Here is a 16,138-nt window from a genome sequence, read left to right as displayed (position 1 = left end):
AAAAAGGCCACTTTCAGAGCATGATGGGATACTCATACTTCTTTTCTCAAAAGAAAGAGTATCAGTTGTCCAGTCTATGAAAACTGCAGCCTGTTAAGCGACACTGCCCCTGCTTTCTTTCACTATTATTTTTAAAAAGATATGTGAAAAACTTTTCTTGTTACTTTTATTAATCGAGCGACACTTTTTCACTTTTATAATTGGCTTCTTTTTTAAGAATTATAAAACAAATTTGGCCAATATAGTCTCTGGATAGACTCATCTATGGATTTAAAAAAAAAAGATTTTCTAGAGAAGAGTGTTACACTCATAATTCCTGTGCCTCTATCTCAAAAATCACATGCTGTGCTGTGCGCATGTAGATAATTGCTACACGTATTTGGTTTTTTTAATCAAAAATCTGAACTGGCAATACTGAATTAGGTAATTCTGCCACCAATGCCCAGCTGTGGTCTAGGTGCTAACACTAGTGCTGAAAGAGGTGAATCTAAAAGGTCATTTTATAGTGTATTGATGGAAATAATACATGTGTGCCACAAAGCCACAGTCTGTAGCCTTCCTGCAAGTACCCTATTCATTAGTGCGTCGCCACAGAATGATGAGAAAACAATTCATTTGAAAGACAACCGATATTTAGTAAATCAACATAGAATGTTTATAGTACAGAAACTTAAGGTGGGTAACATTTTAATATCCTCATTCCCATTTGCCTTTTTATGTTGGGAAAGAAATATCTTACAAAAAGTAACCAGCATGAAGAGTCTCATTGAAAAGAGATCAGGCAGCTGTTTGTGGAAGTATAATTTTTATTAGATTCATCATTCCTATAAAAATATAGCATTTTAAACAAACGTATTTAAACTGATAAAAAAAATCAGTGGCATCTACAGACATATTCATACAAAAAAAGTCACTTCCAGATCAAGTGCTAAAATCAAAGCGTAAAAACAATCCTAGCGGACAAAAATAATTGATTTTTTAAATTTTGCCCGGGATAAAACCATACCTCTACCTTCTTGTCATTTTAGGGTTCTGGACTAGAGCTCAGGGATAAGAAAGAAAACACACATTTTACATAGATATACAAGTGTAACCTACTGACAACAGAATTTCCTTTTACTATAGAAAAATGAAACCTTCATAAATGTTTATTAATATGTGGGAAAGATCACCAGCAAGAGGTTTATCTTTCATTCATATTTGTATGAATGTAACTATGAAAGCTGGAAGATGCGACCAGGAAGGTATTTGCTAACGCTAACTTCTAATACCTTATGTCCATGGTCCCTGAAATATTGGTGAACCACTGAAAATATAATGAAACAGTTTTGACCTAAATCTGGCTCAAATTACTTCAAGTGTCAGTTTCTAACTGTCTGAATTCACAAAAACCGGACTACCAGCGACAAGCCCACTCTTCTCTGTAAAAGTCCTAAGGAAACTACACTGCTGCAGATGGAAAGATATCGCTCCCAACTGGGGCCATATTATAGAAAGTGACCCATGGACAGTTACTATGGAAGGGGCTGTAGCTATGGATGGCGCCAGCGCACTTTGCGCCTGCAGAATTACAAGGTTCCCTTACTTACTTGGGGTATGGCCCCCAGGAAATGAGGGACAGTTTGCCTTTGCATCCACGCCTTACTACAAATGCAGAGACAAAGAGCCTGTCGGGGGCAGCACTGACTGTGCGGCAGCATAGGGTGGCTGAGCAGCCAGTGTGTCATTTGAGGGCACTTCTAGGGAGAGAGTAACAGGAGTTAGAGAAACTCCTCCCTGATCCCCACCCCCCAAGAATCTCATTGCAGGCAGACTCAGTATTGCACGGCAGGGAGAAGCCTTTCTCCCTCTTCAAGCAGGGACCTGTTCACCTCCCATGCAAGACTGACCTGCGGTTTCAAACCACAGCCTTGTCTTTCACTAATCTGCTCTCATGAACGCAGGTGTGAATTGTCAGTTTGCTCCTGCGCTGTGGATAGCACATTTTTATATTGTTATTGGAAGCGCAGCCCACAGTCACAGTGTGTCCGAAATGTGATTCGGACCTAGAATGTTCCCTTCAGTCAAAAGCAAGACCATGTTGTAGTAGTTCTGAAACATTTTACAACTATTTCAAAACCTATAGGGAAAATCTACTACAAATGTTACCCATAAAGCAAAATGGAAGCAAGCGATTTAACCAAAGATGGATTCTAACTCAAGATGACAACTTCTATCAGCCTGAGCAAGAGCAGAAAAGAAAAGACACAACTAGTTTGCAAAATAGACTGCTGAGAATGCCGAGCTAACGCAACAGACTGGTGTACAAGACAAATAAGCAAGAGGAATGTGGGGATGGAAAAGCTGAAAAGGAAAAACATTTGTTATGATAGATTAAACAGTTATTATAAGGAGTAAAGGGAAGGGAATACAGTCCACCCCGACAGGCTCCTCGAGCCTGTTGGAGGTGGCGGTCATTCCCCCACAACCACTGCGTTCCAACCGCCGATATTGTAATCCTGCAGTCGGACAGTTGAACTGGATGTCAGGTGGACCGCCATCAACGGCATGTCATTGGTGGTCCGCCTGACATCACAATCAGGGCCTTAGTGTCTTTCCCTCTTGTTTTTAGTCGTCGGAAAAGTCAATAAAACTAGTGTTTCTTTTTTAAACTACCACATAAATTAGGATTATTTTTGTAAAATATTGCTTCAACCCTTAGCCCACTTTCATGGACCTGGTTGTGTAACATTGTTTCAAATGTATTACTGTCCACATATATCCATGGACATAAAATACAACGTGTCAAATGTAAAAAGAAAACCATTAATAAATCAAAGTTCTGCCCCATACTCTAACCATAAAAAATATTTAACTGGTGTAGGCATGAAAAGTATGAGGCCAAGGGTTGTCAAAGGTAACAGAACACAATAAAAACAAAATCGACACCTATGTACAGTAGCTCTGCTTCCTGCACCTCTGATTTCCACCGCGGATCTAATATTACATTGACAAAATTCTAGGAAAGGTAAACATGCCTCAGATGCCTCCAACAAACATGCCCACCCAAGTGCAAAATGTTGAATTGGCAATGAGAGCTCCTCCCCCGACCCAGTCCAACATCAGACGGGCTGGAGCTCGGCCTCACTTGATGGTAATGAGAAAGAGGGACCGCACTAGAAAAGCTTTGTTCGGCTCACCCTTGTATTACTGGCCAATCAATAGTGATATTGGCCCTCTATCTGATAAATAGAATATCTAGTGGGTTTGGTAGAGATGTAAAGACTGACCTAGGAGTAGTCAAAGGGTTAATGGAGGTTTTTTTCTTTACATTGGAGCTCATCTTTAAAGTCTCCACAATATAAATGTCACTAGAAAGAAATCACACGCCTGAGGTGTCCGCAAGCCCCTGCACACACGCAGTGATGTATCTTGCCATCTGATTGCTATGAGTGATTGACAGATAAGAAGTCCTAACTGAATTACCAGAAGGAGAAACACAATAAAAGTAATGCAGCCAAGGCTAACCAAAATATTACTGCTTAAGCAATAGGGCAATTCCGCATCATTCTCATCAAATTGGAAGAATCCACTTTCTGGGTAAGGAAATGAGACGTTTCAACATTGTCAAATGCATCAATTTGCCAACCTCTGTCTTGGTATCTTCCCTCAATGCTCAGCACCCTTACAAATTGACCTCAGACTCTAGCACAGGGAGAAGAAATCCCACAACGACTCACTTTACCTAGCAGCAATGGATAACACCCAGAGAGCATAAAACCTTACATGTGGAGGGAATAGTATATATTGAGAATCTCTGGCAGCAAGAGAGCATACAAATCTCCATGCGTGCCTGAGTTGTGAGGCAAAAAGCACTGCTGTTGGGAACATCCCTACTGCATACTATTAGGACACCACGGATGTGTAAGGTATAGCTAAGGTATTCTAACCATCTCTAGTGTGCACTTACAGTACCTATCGTAAACCAAGAGCAACCTCAACAAAAACATAATAATATAATGCACAATCTTATTTTGTTTACACTTGGAGTGCAGATAGTACTACCACCTCACAAACTACTGTACTTAACATGTTTTTTGCAGCACAGTAACATGTCTTATGAGCTATTTTTATTTCTAACCGTCAGCATCGTAAGGCAGCCAATTACTTACAGCTAACATATGAGGTGTACAGACATACATGTGCATGCCACAGACTTCAATTGTTGAAGATGAAACCACCATTTAATCCCTGGCACCTTCAGACATGTTAAGGCTGTCCAGTGATTATATAGTTAAGCGCTCACAAGGTTTCAAGATTTTCACAGAATTGAAAATGGATTTCTCTGCTTATCCGGACAAGTGCTTGAAGACAATATGATGCTGCAGAAGAATCCCACACTTGTCTTTTCTCCTCATTGGTAAAGTGCACAAATCCAAGTTGTATTTGCTAGAAACTATTCCAGTACACGGTGAAATAACTGATTTATGGTAAACAGTTTCTGGAAGCAGCCCATATTTGTGTTAGAGTGATACTGTGTAGCATTATGCCAACATCCGAGCCTCGAAGTTACACCCAGGATTTCCAGCCAGGGAAGAGTCTGCTAAGGTTCTTTGGATCCATGGCCTGCTGGATCAGCAGGTTCACTTGTCCTCCCACAGTGAGCAAGGTACCTTCCTCCACTCCCTTCAGCTTCTCCTGCAGCCTCAGGAGAACACGTTCAGCCACCTTGTTGAAGGCCTGGTCGTCGTTGCTAGGTAAACAATGGAAAGCCGGGTTAACTCTGCATTCGGGGGGTTGTTGCAAAAAGTGTTAAAGAAGAGATGAACTTCCTACCTGTCTTTTCTGTTGCATTCTGAGTCCTCACCGCCAAGAGTTGAGGCGAGGTCAGGCTCATCCTGCTGCAAATACAGGGCTTTCAGGGGGTTCATTGTCCAGTCAAACAGCGGATCGTACAGCAAAACCTAGAGGACATCAAGACACATCTATTAGCTGTGACATTATACAAGGCACAAATGCCTTACGGACAAACAGTATCATGGCAAATGAATGGGAAGTGTAAATTAATGTCTACCGCATCAAAAAGTAGCCCCAGGAAATTGACAGGTGATTCCCAAACATACCTGAGTGCCTTATCAGTCCTATTCAGCTTTTCAAGAGATGACCTCTGACTCTAGTGGGGAGACTGTAGCTTCTGATCTGCAGGCATGAATACTATATTGGATTGTTCTACTGGTATAATGACCTTACAGCACCTGGTATTGTACTCTTATCTTCGATAATCCTTCCTATACCCCCCTCCCTCCATTGAGCTAACCTGTTTTTTAAATTCTATGCCTTATTTACTACATGCCAAATATACATATTCGTGTATGATCTCTCAATACATAGTATTAGATTTTAGAAATATAATACAAAGCCAGTTTAAAAAAAGATAATTTATTTGGGTATTCAGCACAACAGGTCGCCTTGTACCTCAGAACACTTGTCTATCTGTTGAAGATGCATGAGGGGAACTTCAGTAGCTTAAATTATTTTTTAAACAGGTTGCCTTTCTACAGGTAGGGCCCATTACAAATAATCCTTGTTCACAACTAACAAAGCCCAAACCGAAGCTGTAGACCAAGAAATAGGAAGGCAGGTAATAAGGCTTAAGATGAGGCAAGAGGAAATAAAGTAATGGGATTACAGGTATGCAATTTAGGTATTACCCCTGATGGACCTTCGTTGTCCCCTCCCCTTCCTTACTTATGAGGACATAGACAAACAAGGACAGCACCTTTAACCCCTTCACTGCGGCGGCTATTCCGCCGCAGTGCTAAGGGGGCGGCCGCGCGGCGACGCATGCTGGTGACGGAACCGCTCTGTTACCTGCCGCGGTTGCGCTGTGCTCATGACGGAGCGGTTCCGTCACGGCCCCACCCGCTCAATGGAACGCTTAGCGCAGGCGTGCCGAGCGGGCCGTGACGGAACCGCTCCGTCATCAGCACAGCGCGACCGCAGCTGATGATAGAGTGGTTCCGTCACCAGCAGGGGAGGGGTTAAAATAAGACCAAACCACAATGCAGCACCCCGAACACTTTTAATGAACACAACTCACTCAAATACAGATCTGGAAAAAACAAAAAAACACAACTGCCAAAAAACACAAATGATCACCAGAACCCACATTTAGTGTGTAGAGGGCCATGAAGGTAGATGGCGCTGCCTAGCAAATTGCTTTCGCCTTACAGGCAGCCATGGCCCTCAGGGAATGGCCTTGAATCTGATCAAGCAGATCCCTGCCAGAGACCTTAAAGACCAAGGGCTAGATGTAGGTGGGCAAATACCGGTCGGTAAAGGACGAAAATCAGTACATTTCCCGTTACCCCGTTGCGATGTAGGAGGCTGGATTTAAGGATTCGGTAATTTACCAATTCCTTAATTTAAGTAATCGGTAAATTACAGAATCCTTAAATCCTATGTAGGAAGCACTCAAGTGAGTGCGATTTTTGGTTTAAGGATTCGTTGGTGGTGGCATTTATGTCTGCCACATGGCACTTTTAACCCCTTGGCCGCAGCGGTAATTCCGCCGCGGCGCTAGGGGGGAGGGGGGGTTCGCTGCGCCGCCATGCTCGTGACGGAACCATTCCGTCACGAGCCACGGTGGTGCTGTGCTGGTGACGGAATGGTTCAGTCACGGCCCGGCCGCCGCGCCTGCGCGGCGCTGATTTCGCGCCTGCGCTGAGCGTTCTATTAGGTGGGCGGGGCCGTGGCAGAACCATTCCGTCACAAACACAGCGCCACCGAGGCTCGTGACGGAGTGGTTCCGTCACGAGCATGGCGGCGCAGCGAGCCCCCCCTCCCCCCTAGCGCCGCGGCGGAATTACCGCTGCGGCCAAGGGGTTAAAAGTGCCATGTGGCAGACATAAATGCCCTCAGGGCATGTATGTGCGCCACATGTGCACACATGCACGATTCAGGGGTGCAACAGTGTGTCAATGTGACACCCTGTCACCCTTGAATATGCTCCCCCTATTACCGATTCGGTATTTACCAAATCGGTAATAGTGAATGGCTCCCCATTTATTCCTATGGGCCTCCAGGCCCATAGGAATAAATCCAGGATCTTGCCTTCCGCAAGCTCCTGAAAACCTGGCTCTTCCAATACACTTTCATCTTCCATTACCGTCAGCTCACTCACCAGCGCTGGGACGCTCCCGGGCAGCCATGCGCTTTATAAATCTTCCTTTCATTTAATTTAATTTCATTTCAGGCCTCCAGGCCCCCAGGCCCATAGGAATGAATGGGAAGGTATTCCTTATTACCGATTCGGTAAATACCGAATCGGTAATAACGAATATTACCGAATCGGTAAAATTTACCAATTTTTTTACCCACATTCTATTTACCGATCGGTAAAATTCGGTATTTAGGAATCGGTAAATAGAAATTACCTACATCTAGCCCCAAGTACCTTGTGGCAAAATAGTATGAAGGGTGTTCCCATCCGAAATACATAGGGTCATGTTTTCAACCATGAATCTCTGTTAAATCGGAGAATATTATTGCTTCGCTGGGTTCACGTGTGACGCACCATTTGAAAATAACAAAACAAGCCTACAAGCAACTGATTAAACAACTTAGTATTACAATATTGTTTCAATGGGCATTGTTTGATACTATTTTATCACAGGGTATACTGGTGTTTGTGTTGTTCGCTGTGGGGCCCTGTGGCGTGTAGCTGTGCGTTTTGGGTCTGGCACACTACGGTGATCAAGCTTCTTCAAATTTGTTCCACAGGTTCAGGCAGGACTCGGCTCCAGCACTGCACGCTAAGTTTGTTGAAAATTTCTAAACAATTTTTGAAAAAATTGTGTAATACAGTACACCTCAACCTTTTTTCAATATTCTAGCTTTATGCCATAGGTAGACCATTTTCATAACCCCTGCCTATTCCACCAGAAGGTTGGTAGATATAGAACCACTCTTCAGCGTCAGACCACTTTTTGACATCTACAAAGATGCATATAGTCAGTGGTCTATCTAACATCCAGTATGGCTTTAGAGCAAAGAGAGGCACCCTGGACCAGTGCTCCAACCTGCACTTGCTAATCTCAAAATACACGGTAGCCAAGGAGGGGTCATTATACTTGGCCTTTATGGACCTCTCCTCGGCCTTTGATTTAGTAAACCGAGCAAAACTCTGGGCCATCCTACTTGAGATAGGGATTTATATATCATTGGTGAATTTCATAGCGTCTCTCCATCAGGAGTTGTTCGCATCTGTAAGGGTCTCCAATGAGGGAAGGTACACCAGCCATTTTAGATCGGAACGAGGAGTACGTCAGGGCTGCATCCTGGCCCCCTCCTCTTTACGATCTATATAAATGGCCTGGGCAAACATCTAGAGGCAGAGGAGGTGGACGCTCTGCGTGTAGGGGAGGTAAGACTACCGGCTCTCCTATACGCGGACGATGCAGTCCTGATAGCCCGTATAGGTGTGGGACTCCAACGTTTGTTGGATCTTTTCGGCGCCTTTATGGACCGCTTAGATCTAAAAATTAACGCTAAAAAATCACACACGATGTTTGGGCGGTCCCTATAGAAACAAGAGCAAACCTAAATCTTTCATATGCAAGGGCGAGGAGGTTTCTAGGGTCACAGTCTTCCCCTATCTGGGGGTGATTTTTGACGAGAAGGGATCCTGGGGCCCCCAAATCAAGGCCACGAGTTCATCTATGGCTAGAGCAACATCCGCCCCTCTAGGGTTCTCAAAAAGACTAGGGACTAGGTCTATGGAGGCGCTCCTTAAAGTTTACAATACCAAATGCATCCCGATTGCCATGTATGGTTCACCCATTTGGGGGTATGTGTCTCAGGAACCGATCCAAAAGGTGGAAAACAGGTTTCTGAGATTTCTCTGGTCTGTTCCTCAGCCCACCCCCACATTTTCGATTCACCGTGAGGTAGGTTTGGACTATATAACCGACAAGCTTACACTGGCCCCACTAATATTCTGGTTAAAGACATGGCTGAATCAAGAACTATCCCTTAACCATGCCATCCTAACTGATGTCATGTCCTTGGACCTTGCTAAGCATATTCCCTGGTTGGAATACGTGAGACACTTTTGCTCAGCTGGGACGTCCAGATCTCTTCTTAGCACCATCCACTATTAGAAGGGAGGATGTCAACTGGACCAAAAAGCATTTTATGGATAGGGCCAGACTAGCTCGGGAGGACCAAGAACTGTCAAAATCTACCGTGAGATTACATTATACACTAGTAATCTCTCCCTCACTTGAGCCATACCTCAGGATTGTAACTAAGCCTTTTCACAGATTTTTACTAACTAAACTTAGATTTAATCTGATCCATTTTTACCTAGGCAGTTGCCAATCCTGGTGTAAACCAGAAAGGGGTCCATGTTGTAAATGCGATAATTTTTCCACGCAGGATACCATGCATTTTGTTATGTTTTGTGGGCTATTCTCAGACATAAGGCAAAGACATTTGTAACCAATTTTGAGAGAGGCGGGCTTTGTGCAAGTCAGGCCTGCACTAGTGTACTTACAGTCTTTGAGTAGCACCCGCATTATATTTGGAATGGCGAGTTTTCTGGTGGCAGCATGGAGAACTAAAACAAAAAAAGTGGCATCTAGTGTATCTATACCCCCTAAGTAACCGTCCCGTCCACACTGTTTACAGCCCGGGTTTTGCACTGTATCTTTTAAATGTTCGTGCATGGTGCTTGAAAAGTTAAATATATGAATTATGTGTTTTTAATGTAGGTACATAAATGTTTTATACCTTTTATGAAATGTTTTATGCCTTTTATGATTTTTTTTAAATCGAATAAAGTGATTTTGACTGACTGACTGACAGTGTGCATTACCTTCATGAAGTACACATACTTACATATGCAATCTAAGGTTGAGGCCAATGTGAATATTCTGGAACCTTTTTTAAAATAAGGTGAGCCTAATTTTCACCTTCCCTAATTCATTCCTGTGTACCCTACTAATGGGAGAAAAAAAAGTTATCTAGCTGTACTTCCAGTTCTCAAACAATGCTCTAGGGGATTCTCCAATATCCTACCCCTCCCCGATTATGTTATTGGGTTTTACAAGTCGCCTTGATTATTGGAAAGCGCTCTGATACCGGCAAGGGTCATGTTCGCGGTATATAAAACTTTCAGAATAAATGTAGATTTCATCCAGTAAATCAACGTTCCAGAAGGCCTCAATAACTTCTGGAAAGAACAAAAGGTACCAAATTCAAATTCAAATTCAAATTTAGCTTTATTCGATTTGTTTGATAAAATCATAAAAGCATACAAGTACATTTTATACAGCAAGTCTAAAAACTTGTCCCCAACGAAATTTTTTATGAGACTCTATAAAACAGTTTTCCGGATGATAAGAGTCAATGATGAAATTACAGCAGTTGACCTCATGTAAAAACATATACAAAAGTTAAAACATGTAAGGGTTACATCATGGAATTTCTATATTTCATCACTGACATTAAAAAAACGTGAAACGACAAAGATGACATACACCTCATCTAACAAAAGTAATTTATAGTAAGCGTCTTTGCATGTTCTTATGCCCCAGTGTTTTAGAAGAGGTAGTAGGTACAATTTCCTTGGGGCAGAATACAGATTGCAAAAGAACATAATATGAATATTACTTTGTGATGAGTGATCATCGCATGGGCAAATTAGGATCGAGGCAGTCCAGTCATTTTGTTTAGGGAAAGTGACCATACGGAAAAAAGTGCCTAGGCGCAGCCTGGTGAGAAGCATACGAGGATAAGATGCAGTTTCGGTCCTAAGGTACAATTGCAAACCTTCAGTGGGAGTAATTCTTTGGTAGCTCAAGGTGGTATTTTTGAGTTTCTCTGCATCCCAACTAACACCTTCCAGGTGGATAATTAAAAGTTTTTTGAGAGACGACCTAGACAGATTTTCAAGGGACTCTGGGTCATCATAGTATTCGGGGCAACCAATCTTGGTGAACATCAACCGGACATGTCGCAACCATTTAATTTTGGGTGCGGCATCCAAGCTCATGCAATCCCTGATTAGATCTCTGTTAAATTGGCATTCCCTGGTAGTCCAAATTTTGTGCCAAAGCAAACATGGTGACAGCTTTATGAAGACGCTAAGGTATTTGAGGCCAGTCTCAATGTGAGTAATAAAAGTTGAAGTAGATTTGCTCACCCCCAATAAGTAGCGAATAAAAAGATTCTCGCAAGTTTGGAGTGAGGACACGTCTTCAAAGCCCCATAAGCCTGCTCCATAAGTGACTGTCGCTATACACTTTGCTTGGTAAATCTGTATCATCTCAGCAATCGGCTTGCCCCCAATTTTCGCTGCAAAAGTTCTCAGGGCACCAATAGCACGGGTAAAGGCAAGCCTCCTAGCCGATACTGCATGTTTCCAGGCTCCTTTTCTCTCAAAGACAACGCCCAGGTAACAAAAAGTGTCTGTGGTCTCAATTCTTTGCTCGTCAAGGTATATCGAACATTGTGGCCTTTTACTCTTTTGGGTGCACGGCATGGAGAAAGTTTTAGAGATGTTCACTTTCAAATTTCTATTCCCCATGTAGGACGAGAATTCTGTTACCGCTCTCTGCAACCCTACCCTAGTCCTGGACATAATAGCCGCATCATCGGCGTATAATAGGATGGGTACAGGCCTACCATTGACAGCTGGATAGTCGTTCTGGAGATTTGTTAGATGTTCTACAACAGAATTAATATAAAAACTAAATAGAAGGGGCGCGAGTATACAACCTTGCCTGACCCCTCTATTTATGGGGAATTTCTGGGTACATTGCCCCTGGGTCCCGAACCTCACCCTGGCACCAGCATCTCTATAAAGCTCTTTGATAAAAACCACTATGGTGAGATCCACCCCAATGAGCTCCAATGTTGACCAGAGCTGCAGATGATCCACACAATCAAATGCTGAGCTAAGGTCAACGAATGTAACAAACAGATCCCCTTTTTTAGCCTCAGTATATTTGGACATTAATAACGACAGATTTAGGCATTGCTCCTGGGTGCCCAGTCCCTTTCGGAATCCATATTGGAATTCCGAAATAACCTTATTTTCTGTCTCCCAGTGCTGGATCCTCTTTAGGACTATCCTTCCTGCAATTTTCATAAGGCCGTCTAGTAAGGATATGGGACGGTAGCAAGCCGGGTCGTCCCTGTTTCCCTTTTTAAAAATGGGGACTACAATAGCATCTGACCAGGTCTTGATTAAGCCGCATTTGTTTCCCATATTCAAAACGTTCGTTAAGAGAGGAGCCCAAAATTCCAAGTTTGTTTTATAAGCATCCACTGGTGTGTGATCCGGACCCGGAGCTTTCCCTGAAGGACTTTCCCTGATTGCATTTTCGACTTCTAGGGTGGTAAAGACCAAATCAATTGGATACGGCGAAACTAGGGGGTCGCTTTGCTGATGATCTCGCATGAAGTTGTTCGAGGATGAAAGTACCTTTTGTTGGTTCATGCTGTTCCCCTGTCTGTTGGTGTAGAGTCTCCCGTAATGTTCAACCCAAAGCTCTGCTGTAATTGCTACATCTATGCAATTATCAGTATGTGTTGGGTTGTATACTGATCTTATCACTTTCCAGAAAAGGTTGGTGTCCTTATTCCTGGCCGCTTCTCCCAGTGCCTCCCAGGCCTCCTTTTTCATGGTTGCCTTTCGGAGGTTAATTTCTCTCTTGTACTCTCGTCTAGCCTCAGAGATTTGGGCCCTATTTTTCGGGATTGCGTTTAAAACTTTCTTCAAGTTCTTTAAGGCGGCTGTACACCTAGAATCAAACCACCTGGATGCACGTCTCCCCTTCTTTTTGTGACTCTTAGTTAAAACGCCTTTTATGTACTCCTGTATATTGGCAAAAGCTGCCATAATCGCCTTAGGTTCCGCATCTTCTTCCAGGCAGACAAATATGTCTTCGAGGCAGGATAATATTAATTTGTGGAAGAAGATGGTGGGGTTCAATTTCTCCCACTTTAACACATAGCCGTTTATCTTTGCTAAGGTGACCTCCAATGGATACAATGGGCCGCTAGGTTCCTTTAGTTTCTCTACTGGGAGCCTAACCCCAAAGGTAATAGGGTAATGGTCACTCATTGGATCTTCCCCTATCTCCCAAGAGGTTATAAAGTTGGGGGAGGTGGGGGATATCAGTGCAAAGTCAATTGTGGATTCACAACCTCTTCCATTATATGTTGGGGCAAAGGGAACTGGGGAGAGCATGCCTGATTAACGAAGGTGAGGTCAAAAGCAAACATAATACTGTTGAGGAGAGACCCCAGTTTGGTGTGTGAGAAGTGAAAAGGGCCGTCCTCCTCACGATCTGCAAGGCCGCACAAACCTAACTCAGAAAGTGGGCAGACAGCACAGTTAAAGTCTCCCACCCAAATAACTGTATGGTCTCCCGCATTTTGGTCCCTCACTTTATGGATACGGTTTAACATTTTATTTAAGATGGATTCCATCTCATTTGGTGGCATATTGTTATAGAAATTCACCAGTATGACCTTTTGTGTGGTGCCCCATTTAAAAGAAAGGATTTGAAAATATTGGTCAGAGTGAAAATTATACACTTTTATATCCCCCACATTCGAAACGTATATACACAGACCCCCTTTATTGCGGCCCTGAATGGCGGGAGCAGCGGGTGTATGGAGCGTTCGATACCCCATGATATGCCTTTCTTCTACCAGCCAGGTTTCTTGCAGGCAAAGTATGCCATGCTTGTGGACCATCTCCAACCAGGGTATGTGCTTGATCTTGTTGCCCAGTCCTGCTACATTCCAGGACAGTAATGAGTGTTTCGGTTCACTGTCTACCTGAGGTATGTGGCCCTCACTCTCTATTAACTGTATGTGACCCTCACTCTCTATTAACTCTACCTGATCTTGGAAATGTGGCCTGCCTAGGTGTTGTGTGGCTCGCACACTGGGAGGGCGCTGGGCGGAAATGGTTGGAACCACCATCAAGTGGGTCAAGTTCTTAACAATGGGTGGCGATGTATTACTATTAGTGTCAATCATTATGTGGTCTTGATCACTTGATCGGGGTGTTTGATCGAGTATTCCCAGTCAATCCACCTGATCTAAGCATCCAAACCTATTCATGGTGTGTGCACCTTCCCACCAATTATTGGTGGGTTGCCATCCCTGCACCTGACCCTTCCATCTGTGGTTGTGGATAGTGGTCCAAGCCCCAGGATGCTCTACTAGCTGTTTTGGAGGGTAGAAAAAGGTTAGGGATTTGGTGACAATGATTTGTTCGGTCGCGTATTGGTCCCATGTGGTAATGAGATGGGCTGTATGTGGGTCTGCAAAAGACATAACGATACAGTCTCCTGGTATCGATTTGTGGGTACGGCCCACCCAAGGGACTCTCCTGACCATTAGTACCCTACTCTTATTGGTGTGATGGATCTGCCTATTGGTATTTAACCAGTGGATCACTTTATTTTTTAAGGACCACTGGGTTTCAACAATATCGGGGGCAAGCGGAGGTACCCCTGCCAAGATAACCACATAGGGCCCAGCCTCAGGGGGAAGATCAATATAGCCTCCGCGAAAGTTCTGGTGATTTGGGTGTAAATTTGGTGTGCGCTCTGAGAGAGGAGTGATGGGATTATTCGCCTTCTGGTCGGCTCTAGGAGGGGGTTTGGGCTGAAGATGTTTTTTAGGGGGTTTTTCCTCTATTTTTGGGTAGTTGGCAGCGACATTTGCAAGTGTCCTAGGTTTGGGGATCGGAATAGGCTTGGATAACGGGGGGGGTAAGGGTGCAGGAAGAATCGAGGGGGCAGGAGGAACCTCCTTAGGCGCTGTAACTGCTTTAGTGCCAATGTTAGAGGCTGGAGCAGGTTGGATACCAGCATTTCTAGCCAGAGGTGGACTCTCATTAATATGGGGATGTGTTGCTTCCAGCTGTTTTAGGCTAAGCGTGGCCAGGGATACTAACGTTTTATCCATTTCGAGTAAGTGATTCTCAATACGTGACAGTCTGAGTTCGAAGGGTGTCAATAGTTGTTTTAAAGTGACCCAGACTGTCTGGAGAAAGTCTTCATCATCACCCACTTTATCCTTGTCCCTCTCTGTCTTGTTTAGCCCTCCCAGTGTTGGATTATCTGCAAGGATAATGAGATTCTCTACCGCAGGAACCGTGGTGAGGTTACTATCACCCCCTATTTGGTGGATAGCTGGGGGTAGTGTTTGTTTAGGATCCCCTGTGTTGGGTAATGGTCTTCTATGGTTGAAAAACTGCTGCCTTGCAGCTTTGGCTTTGGCTTTTTTACGAGCATAGGCAGATTTTACATTGTTTTTCTTCTTCGATGCTTGGCGACCTGGGTTTGTACTTTTTGGTACAGAGAAGGAGGGGGCAGTTGTAACAGGGAAGGTGGTGGAATTTCCCTGCTCAGTAGGTGGCTCACTTTCACTGGGTTGGACGGTCATGGGGGAGAAAATAAATGAGGAATCTAATACTGGTGGGGAGGAAGAAGGGGGGGAATGATGAACGTCGGCGAGGATCAACAAAGGAGGCGGACGTTCCACCTGTTGGGGAGATGCAGCAGACGCAATATTTCCCAGGGAGGATTTTTTAGAGTTAGCAAATGTTTGGGAAAGCCTGCGTGCAGCATCTAGCTCAATTGAAACCCTCTTCTGCATTTTTGTAATTTCGGCATCTATTGCCAAATTCGTTTTTACGAGGAAATCATCCAAAGTACCATTTGGCTTGGTTAAACCCAGCGCGGTCTTACTGCGACTCCCCCGGGTACACATAATGTGTGACAGTTACAGTTTCTCTATGGTACTCACTAAGGTCGATGGCCAGGCACGATAAACTTGAGTAGAACCAAGGGGGGTGGGCCAGGCCAGTCCTCTCTGTCCTCGAACGGCCTCAAACGGCCCGCTCTTTGCCCGGTCTTCGCCCCGGACTTAGTCCCGCGCGCGTCCCGCGTCGCGGGAGACCCGGACCTAGATATATGGACCGTTTGTGGGCGGTGGGCGGGCCACGGGGAGAGCGGACCGGAAGGTCTTAGAGGTCACGCAGGGACTCCTGGACAATGGAGTCCCTGCACACGCTCGCAGCCCCGCAGCGCCTCGCTCCCACACCCAACTCCAGGCTCCACAGCAGAGT

At 44.3% G+C, this 16,138-nt stretch overlaps 1 protein-coding gene across 1 annotated transcript in view; it reads right to left on the bottom strand.

Moving 5' to 3' along the window:
• Positions 1 to 788: 788 nt before the first annotated feature.
• Positions 789 to 16,138, bottom strand: part of ATM (ATM serine/threonine kinase) — a 1,424,234-nt gene continuing 1,408,884 nt past the window's right edge. The window contains exons 62-63 of the mRNA XM_078657051.1: positions 4,816 to 4,943; positions 789 to 4,732 (exon numbers count right to left, since the gene is read on the bottom strand). Of these exons, the coding sequence (XP_078513177.1) occupies positions 4,549 to 4,732; positions 4,816 to 4,943 (312 nt within the window). The 3' untranslated portion in view covers positions 789 to 4,548. The remainder of the gene's footprint in view (positions 4,733 to 4,815; positions 4,944 to 16,138) is intronic.

The sequence above is a fragment of the Lissotriton helveticus genome, chromosome 8, assembly GCF_964261635.1.
Source record: "Lissotriton helveticus chromosome 8, aLisHel1.1, whole genome shotgun sequence".
In the NCBI taxonomy this organism is placed as follows: Eukaryota; Metazoa; Chordata; class Amphibia; order Caudata; family Salamandridae; genus Lissotriton; species Lissotriton helveticus.
The sequence above is the reverse complement of the archived record's forward strand: the minus strand, read 5'-3'. Positions and strand labels throughout refer to the sequence as shown.